Source organism: Capra hircus, chromosome 24 (assembly GCF_001704415.2).
Source record: "Capra hircus breed San Clemente chromosome 24, ASM170441v1, whole genome shotgun sequence".
Classification (NCBI taxonomy): Eukaryota; Metazoa; Chordata; class Mammalia; order Artiodactyla; family Bovidae; genus Capra; species Capra hircus.
The window spans coordinates 7331004-7340668 of record NC_030831.1 but is presented as its reverse complement, the minus strand read 5'-3'; the positions used below and the strand labels follow the sequence as shown (position 1 = coordinate 7340668).

The following is a 9665-nucleotide window of genomic DNA, read 5'->3' as shown; positions in this document are numbered from 1 at the left end:
AATCCATTTTATCATTCATCAGTGAAGACTTAAAAGGTAATACCCCCCAAATGACATAAATATAAGAAACCAAGCAAAAGGAAGAAATAATTCCTAAGGTTTCTGCTCTTAGAATTTTTCAGAATACTGCCATGTCCATTGCTTCAAATTAATTTGGGCTGCCTGGAAACTTCTGAACTTCCGAGATCTACTTCTCAGATCTCTAATCAATAATTTTCAGACACTAAAAATTAATCTGCTTCTATCTCAGTATTTAATATATATTTTGTCCCCATGCTTTCAGCTTAAACATTACATGGTTTATTTTATTAATGATAGCAATTTGCTAACAGCACTTAGTAAAAAAAAAAAGTGCTTTTTTTCTTATTAATCACAATTTATTTAGAAAACAGTTTCCTAAATAATGAGTGTGTATGTACATGTGATGAAGAAGGAAATGGCAACCCACTTCAGTATTCTTGCCTGGAGAATTCCCATGAACAGGAGCCTGGCAGGCTATATAGTCCATGGGGTCACAAGAGTCAGACACGACTTAGTGACTAAATCATCATCATCAAATCACGTACAGTGAGGTATATGTGTGTATACAAACAGAGATGTGTATATACACACATACATCTATGTATTTCTGCTTTTATTTTTCTTTTTTCAGACAAAATTTTCTCTTCTTAATTTCAAAAATGTCAGGGAAACTGCTGAAAGTGATTACATCTGAAGTTCTCTTTTTTTCCCCTGCATGTAGCTTGCAGGATCTTAGTTCCCCAATCAGGGACTGAACCCAAGCCACAGCAGTTGGATGTGCCAAGTCCTAATGGGTGAACCACCAGGGAACTCCTGACCTTAAGTTCTGAATTTAGAACTACATGCTGGCTACGAGTTATGTCCAGAGACCTCAACAGAGTTGGTCCTATTAAATTTTTCACATTCTTTTTCTTCATGATGTTCTAAGCTGAGACAGAATTTGAATCCAGGTGTAAATGACCATACATTCCACTTCTTCCTTTTTTTTTTTTTTTTTACTACACAGCATTTCAGAAGTTAAAAGGTGAAAATAATAAGATATAACACATTTATAAATCATATGGAAGGAGTTAATATTACTAAAAATTGTAAAAATAAGCTACTCACCAAACTAAACACATTTACTACAAATATCCATTCACTGATGTGTATGTTTTGAAAAATAAGGATTTGTATTGACAAGAGCCAAATTTTACATACAATGTTTTTTTTAAAAAAAATCAGAACACAATATCTTCTTTCCATTCCTAAAGTTTATACTCATGAGACTGATAAAAGCCTGCAAGCAGAAATTGTTAGTCAATTTTCAGTTACTAAAAATATTTTATTAAATAATTGATAAATAAGATTTTTACAAAACACATTGCATAGAAAAAGGTAAAACTGCTTGTGTTTCCAGGACTCTCTACATCTTTTGTTGCGGAGGCTTAGCATGTCTTCGGGAATGGGTCTACATACAACTTGCTTCAAGGTTGGCTCACCTGTGCAGCGGCCGCCTGCTTCGGAGCAGAGCACCTCAGGGCATTCATGAAGAATTAAGCTGCTGCACAAGATTTTCAAGACATTTCAAATAATAGGCACTTAGAGGGGTTTCTTCTGAGTCTGAGAAAGCTGAGACAGAAAGATCAGAGCACAGAAGAGTAAGTTTATTTAACGTCAGCACTGGACTGAGCAGCAGACACACACACTAACCTATGTGAACAGAACTGTGTATAGCTTCCAGTTCTATTTCAATTCTCGATGTGCTAGTACTGTAAGGATATTTTTAAATTTAATATTTAAAATACATTTTAAATATTAAGACACTGTAAAATTTGTCTTTAGTTAATGGTTTAGCCAAAGAATAGAAACAAAAAATAATAAAGCTCCATAATGGACACTTAACGACCTATAAGCCCAAATGAATGTCTTGCTTTTTTTATGTACCATCCCTAATACATAACTCAGTTATTCACTACCGACAGAAACCCATGGTCACAGCTAGGAAAAGAACCCCAAATCCCACAACCGAACCACTTACCAAAAAAAAAAAAAAAAAATCACACTTTATAAAAACACAAATTAATAACCAATAGACACAGAGTAGTACAGGAAAGACACAGTTCAGTGTCTTAACAGAAAAAAGGTTTAGAGAATAAAGCTTGTTGAAAACTGGTGTCACTTAAAATGAAAAATGCCCTTTGAGAGGAAAACCCTGCCTCATACCATGATCACATCACAGGGCTGAGTGGGTGCAAGGATAATGGGATCTATTCTTAGACGACTGTAATTCAGCTCCCTGACGTTGGGTCAAAGTTTTCTGTTCAAGGTCAATTTTAATTGGGCCCAATTCTTATCACCCGAGAACACACTGTAGCAGTGGTAGCCATTGGCAGAAACAGATTTGGTACAAGAAAAAAAATGACCGAGAGAAAGACCACTGACATGTCTTAAGAAACTACTACGTCTCAAATATTCTCACCTATTACAGCATTTTATTACTGAAAAAAAATATTTACAGTGAAAAGCATAGATCAAATACTGGTCCACTTTACAATGCCTTCACAAAGAAGTCTGCTTCCTCACAATACTTTCACAAAAAAGCTCCTCAGATGTCAGTGTAAAAATCAGTGTAGGAAACTGCCATTCTGCTGTGAACTGTCCAAATATTTCATTAATCAGGGAAGTCTGTATAGATTTCAACTATAATCTCTTTAATAATAAAACTTACTTTTCTTTGCTAAGGAATATGCTTCTTCCACTCTTCTTTTTATTGATGGATTTTTCAAAGTTGTTTTTGCCTAGAGATAATACAGAGCCATCCATCAATCACGTTTAGTCCCATGTGCCTAAGAATCAGGACGGCAGAGCACTAACTCTGCGCTTGTGGACTACAGTATTCAACAAAACACTGCAGAAGAGAAGGAAGCAGCCAGAGAAGCCGGTCTGTCCCGCTGTGCCCCCCACTCCCCTCCCCGTGTAACCAGGTTCTTCCTCTGCTGTCCCGTGCTCACTCCCCCCCGCCATGTAACCAGGTTCTTCCTCCGCTGTCCCGTGCTCTTCCTTTCCTCCCCTTCCCCCCCTCCCCCAATCTCAATTTGCTACTTTCAACTATGCAATCTTAGTTTCAGTGTTTCATTATTCCCTCAAACCTCAGATTTCAGATCAACAATATGGAATATGAGCAGTTGGTCAGTTGCTCACATATTTACTGAGGGACTCCAAAACGCCAGAGCGTGTGCTGGGCCCTGGGGGTCAGGGGTGCCAGGGACAAGAGTGGCCTCTGTCCCCCTGTGCACTGACCCAGCCAGCAGGGAGGGCAGCCCACTGACCAGGGCCGGCTGGCTGCCTGAGCACCACTCAGGGACCCACCTGCTGGTCACCACCTAGCCGCCAGGGACATGCAGCTATCTCTCTGAGGAGTGAGATGTCTGCCATCAGGAGAGCTGAGGCCAGAGAACCTGCCTGCCATTCTCACAGGGCTGGCCCTGTGAGAAGTGAGCTGACTTCAAAGCTCAGCGATGACATGTCTGGGAGAAAAGCGAATCCCACAATTGGATAAAAATTCACTGTCTGGCGGGATGTCAAGATGAATTTCTCCCGGACACATCTTTTAGGAAAAACGATTCATAGTAACACTGCAGGAATATGGCAAATCTAGTTCTATTAACAAGAGAGAATTCATCCAAGAGAGACACTTGAGACTGAGGCGCCTCCTATGGAAATGATAACATGAGAGATTCCAACCAATGGTTTACTAATGGTTTGAATGCACAAAGGCAACACTGTCTTTGACTTTTTTTTTTCCTTGCTGACACTCCTCTGACATCCCGAGAAGCTTGGCGTTTGCCCCCGAGGGACAATGATTTTAACAACTGACCTTCTGGTAATTGTGAATGAGAGCCCACAGTGCGGCTGCTCCAATCCTCTGGGCGTTTTGATTCTCACTTTCCAGACAAGCAGCGAGCACACTAATCACTTTCTCTAATAATAAACACACACAAAAAAAGAAGGGTCAGGTCCAGACAGTAGTATTCAAATCTCAGACTAGTCAAAGATACCCACTTTTCACCCATCCAATACATACAAAGTTGGCAAAAACAATCTTTTACATCATGTGATATGTGGGAGGACAACCCTAAAACAATTTTCAGAACAGGCGCAGAACCACAGAAGCCGTGGATGTTTATCTTTTTCGTCCCTAATTCAACGAAGCCACACTCCTTTAAAGACGACAGGGCAAAAATAAGCAATTACACAATGAGTTTACTAATGAACTCTTTGATCATAGCTGACATTTTCACATGCAGGAAAACAGAACTTACTCTTACGATAAATTATAAAGACATAATAGGAACATATCAATAGCAAGGGCTGCTATAAAGAAAAAAAATCAAGAAATACCATAGTAGCTAAGCCTTTTAAGAAAGGACTAAACATTTCAAAGGTATTTTTGTGTGTAGGTATGTGAGGTTATTTAAAGATATAAGATACACCCTCTTTGAGCAAAGCTAGCCAGAATATGGAATCAAGACTTACAGATTATCTGCAGCAGCCTCCTCCTTTTAAAGTAGAGACATCTAGCCCCAAGGAGACTGTCCAAGTGTTTCAGAGCAACACATGAACCCATTCTATTACTTAACTCTATCAAATTATTTTCCCTCTTAAGAGAGTGATTTTTAAGACATAATACATTCTTAGGGTTGAAACACTTGTTATTGGGAACTCTCTCCCTGTGCATGACTGAGGGCAGAGTCTGTGTAGAATCTGCCACCGGCGAATATCCACAGTGCAAGTCTACTGTAGGGGCACAATAAACTCTAGCTGGATGAAAGATACCATAATGAAAGCAAACAAGAATGCTGTTTAAGTGATCCTATCTAGAATTTTTAAAGAAATTTTAAGAAATTTAAAATCTTCTATAGGAAATAAATAAAAAGCTGCTCCATAAAGTGAACTCTGTGCAGTAAAGGGACAGACAGAGAGGAAGGGAGGTGTGGGCGCTGCAACCTTCCCGCCACCCACCCACTCCTGCTTGACCACCTGCTCTGCGCTCTCTGCTTCTCCTGCACCATAACCTACAGAAGCCAGCCTACATAAATAGCTATCTGGTGAAATTCATCATGTGAGGTCATTTCAGACGATGAAATTCATCATGGGAGGTGATGCGTGGCAGACTCTTAGGGAACAGCATCAAATGGGAGGGTGACTTCTGTGTTCTCCATCTGAGTACCAGCCAGGGACATTTTCACACTTCACAGCAAGCCCTCAGAACATATAACCCGTGGTCTATGTAAGCTGATACAACTTCTCTGTCCAGTTACTATCTCTTATATTTTTAAAAGAAAGTCCATATACAGGACAATTCATGTAGTGCCCCCTCTGATAATGCAAGTAGATCAATTTTTTAAAAATATCTTACTGTGAAATATAACATGTACACACACAAAAAGCATATAAAACATTTTTAAGTTTAACCAAGAAGTATGATGTGAACTCTCAAAGAAACATATAGATAATCTCTTATTTTTACTTATCTGCTTGGAACTATCTGAGTCTCCTGAATCTGTGGATTAGTGTCTGATGAAAACAGTTCTTGAAATGTTTAGTGATCGCTGCCTCAAACACTTTCTCTCACTTCCCCTTTTTCGTGAGGACTTCAATGCACATGCAATCAGACTGCTCCAGTATGTCCACTCTGTCACTTAGCCTTTTTTCTTTCCCCCTTAACCCTTTATTCTTCTCTGTGCTACATTCCGGAAATTGTTTCCTGATCTATCTTTGAATGCTTAAATTTTCTCCTCCACTATACCCAACTTGCTGCCAGACAGGTATACTGAATTTTAAATTTTGGCTATTGAAGTTCTGTAACAGTCTCCTGTCCATCAGAACTTCCCACAAAAATGGAAATATTTGCCTGTAGTCTAATAACATAGCCAATAGCCACCTGCAGCTAAGTGTGATAAACAAATTGAGTATCTTAATTAATTTGCACTTAAACACCTGTAAGGGGCTGACGTTATCGTACTCAACAGTGAAGTTCTGTTTGGTTCTTTTTTCACATCTTTCAATTTTTCAGTTTCTCATTCCCTGCAAATACTTTCAAGCTTGTTGTTTACTTATCTAAATGCAGCATCACTAAAGTTGTTTTCAAATCTGTGTTTCACAATTCAGGCAGGTAAGCTGGTATTTTGCCCCTGCTGTTGCTGTTGCTCTTTCATGCTGCCATTTCCCTGACATGCCTGGTCATCTTTAACTGTGAATTGGCTGATGCTTTTGAAAAACTGTTTGTGAAGGTTCCCTGAGGCCTAGGATGAAGCTGTCCTCCGCCCGTTAGAGGGCAGTTTAACTGAGGAGCAGCTCCCAACAAGGTCATGGGCCACTTGTCTGTATATCTCTGGGCTGAAGAGCTGTGAGGGGCGGTCTGTGTGGCGCCTGTTTTTCTTCATCATTGCCTGGATGAGGCTCAGGGCACCAATTTAATTCTGATTCACCTTCTTCCTTTGTGGCTCAGCTGGTAAAAAATCCGCCTGCAATGAAGGAGACGTGGGTTTGATCTCTGGGTTAGCAAGATTCCCCTGGAAAAGGGAAAGGCTATCCACTTCCATAGTCTGGCCTGAAGAATTCCATGGACTGTATAGTCCATGAGGTCAAAAAAAGTCAGACTTGACTGAATGACTTTCACTTTTACCTTTTTCTAAGAGGTTAGTTCTTTGAGATTCCAGCTTAGTATCTGCAGGATGGCCCACAGGACTTGAGAGAGCCTGTCCTCGAGGACCCTTCCCATTTGACACTCATGGACCAAAGCCCGAGCACACTGGCTGGCCAACGTCCTTGGAGCGGAAGCGACTTCTCCAGACTTCTTACCATCCTGGGCACAGACTGCTGATCAAAATTGGCCTGGAAGTTTCCCACTATCTTCAGTTATTTGATTTTTTTAAGGTGAATTTTAATATATTTTACCTGGCACGTTTTTGTTTTGCTCAGAGACCTGGTCCGACATGACCGGAAACAAGACGCCCTCTGGATCTGTTCACACAGCAGTCGAGCCCTACTGCACACTCCACTACAGACCACCTAAACCTAAACTGGATGTTGGCTGCTGCTGATCAGAGTCACGTGGCCTTGCCAGGAAGATCTTCCAGCCGCATGACTCAGCCAAGCTCCTTCCTTCCTCTGGATCCCCAGGTGGAAATGGAGGGTGCGCCTGGGACACATCCACGGAGAAACTGCACAGTCACTGCCTCCCAGCCACCTTGGAGGCCCCTCATCTCACATCTGTGGGGCTAGGGAGCTTCCTTCTTCAAGCTCATGGAGGAGAGAGAACACTGCTGACGCAAGGAAATGCTTAAAAATAAATCCTGAGTGATCCAGAAATGGAAGATGCAGGCTTCTCTCCTTCAGCTCTTCCTGACCCTCTCAATAATAAAAATACAAAGAAGAAACGTCTTTGGTCCCCAAAGAAGAAACTTATCCTGAGAAAGGTGATGCTAATAGGCGACCGTGGAACAGGGACAGGCACCTCCCAGAGGCTCTCGTGTCCCATGAGGTAGGGTCCTATTGTCACCCTCATTTCAGCAATGTGAGGACAGAGAGGGACACAGTGAAGGAGGGCAGAAACCTGGAAACAAAGCCACCAACACTCCCGTCGATCCCTCTCTGGGAAAGGAGATGACAGTTAATTCAGGTAAGTTAAAGGCTGGCTGAGCTTCTAAAATCTTTCGCTGAATTTCTAACAATTCAATAATTATCATCAGAAAAATAGAATCATGACTATACACAATAATATAATCAGTTTTCCATTTGGGAAATTCCATGTTTTGTAGAAAAACACTTCTAAGAAAAGATTAAGTGGAAGACATGAAAAGAAAAGAGCATTAATACATCTAGAGCACCTACCACATTCCATAGACAGGGCTGGACAGTTTATGTGTTAAAACTGATTTCTACCAAAGTCAGGAAAGGAGGGGTTCTTTTACAGATGAAGAAACTGGACCCAGAGAACCAGCACCCGAGGCCCTGGCATCCAGCATTGGATACATGGGGTCTAGAGTCCACCTCTCCTTTTTTTTTTCTCATGATAACACGTCCCCTTATAAAACCTGAAATTCACATACTCCTCACAGGAACAGCGCATAGCTGCAGAAACAGAGCGTTCCATTTCCCCTGTTTCAGAATTTCTGATTCCTCACCAACCCTCGCCTCCATCTGTCCCTAGGGCAGAGAGTGAGGTTGCTGTGGGGCTCCTGTCACCGTGCGCTCGCGGGTCCTCAACTCCGCGGCCTCCTCACTCTCTCCATCTCACGTGCCCCCCGGGAGCCCGCTCGTGACGGGCACGATCATAGCTGCCCTGGGTACACACAGCAAAAGAAGCAGAAACCTCCTGACCCGTGAGACCTTCTGCTCTAGTGCAGACAGAGGAGGAATGCACGGATGTACACTGAACACACAGCGTACCAGCTGGTGGTGACTCTCCAGAGGAAAATAAAACGGCGAAAGGAGGCAGAGAGAGGGTGGGGGAGGCAGGAGACGGGCAGGAGGAGCACCAACCACGCAGACAGGCCATCCGGAAAGGCTCCAAGGGCGGGGCCGTGCTTGCCTAAAGGCGCAAGAGTCAGAGGACCAGGAGGAGGGACGGGGGGGAAGGAGGAGCCCAAATTCTCCCGGGAACTGCCTCCTGCGCCCAGTGTGGCCCTCGTGCGGTGATCCGTGAACGCCAGGCGGGAGTCACGCCCGATCCGTTCCCACAGCCTCCGCCTCCAGCAGAGCCTTGAACATGGCTGGTGCTGAATGACCACCAGGCGGACTGTTTATAAAACTACTCTGTTTTAACCTGAACATAACGCTGTGTGGATAAGCACGTGTATCAGTGGATTCATCTGGTGCACAAGGAGAAGACTCACCGTTGGCCAGGATCTTGGGCTTGTTGGCAGGACTGAAGCAGATGTTATGGAAAATAAGAAGGGGGATGGAGAGGCTGCTCTTGTGCTTGAATCTGCTCATCTCCGTGAGCAAGTCTAGACAGCCGTCCAGCCGCAGAATCACCTGCTGCCCGTCTTCTTCGAAGGACATGTTCAGCAGCAGCTTCAGCCAGAGCACGCTCAGGTTACTCAGATGTTTGTTTCCCCCTTTCGGCAACGTCAGAGACAGAAAGTTCTGCAGGAAGTTACTCTGTGGATAAATGGAGAGAACGTTACTTTACTTTCTCCCTGAGTCTTTTAGAATTACTTTCCGAGTCCCACAGAGATCAATTAACCAGCATTCTGCTCCTGTTTTCCTTTAAATTAAAAAACTTTAATTTCTCCTTCCTCCCAATACCTTCCCAATACTCCATCGACACTGTTTCCAACTAGAAGTGAAAAAGTAAAGGAGAACAAAATAGTGCTCAAATTTTAATTCCTACTAATCAATCCCTGACGATGGCTAAAGCAACTAGTCAACTCAGTTATTTAGGATTGATCATTCGGTTTGGGGACTGTTTCCGGCATCTTGGGTTTTTCTCTTCCTGTCTGCCTTCTGGCAATTTTGCTACTCATTGAGAGCTATCCTACAGGGAGGAGAAAGAAACAAAATCCCAGTCAGTCTTGGACACCAGTTAATAACTGTGGTATTACTAAGGATATTTGAATCTTTATAGCTACAAGTGTTTTGTTTTTTTTAATCTG

At 42.5% G+C, this 9665-nt stretch overlaps 1 protein-coding gene across 2 annotated transcripts in view; it reads right to left on the bottom strand.

Annotated features, from left to right (window-relative positions):
• Positions 1171-9665, bottom strand: part of RTTN (rotatin) — a 107385-nt gene continuing 98890 nt past the window's right edge. For both annotated transcript variants that reach the window (XM_013974305.2, XM_013974306.2), the window contains exons 46-49: positions 8904-9171; positions 3881-3984; positions 2732-2801; positions 1171-1632 (exon numbers count right to left, since the gene is read on the bottom strand). In XM_013974305.2, the coding sequence (XP_013829759.2) occupies positions 1547-1632; positions 2732-2801; positions 3881-3984; positions 8904-9171 (528 nt within the window). In that variant the 3' untranslated portion in view covers positions 1171-1546. The remainder of the gene's footprint in view (positions 1633-2731; positions 2802-3880; positions 3985-8903; positions 9172-9665) is intronic.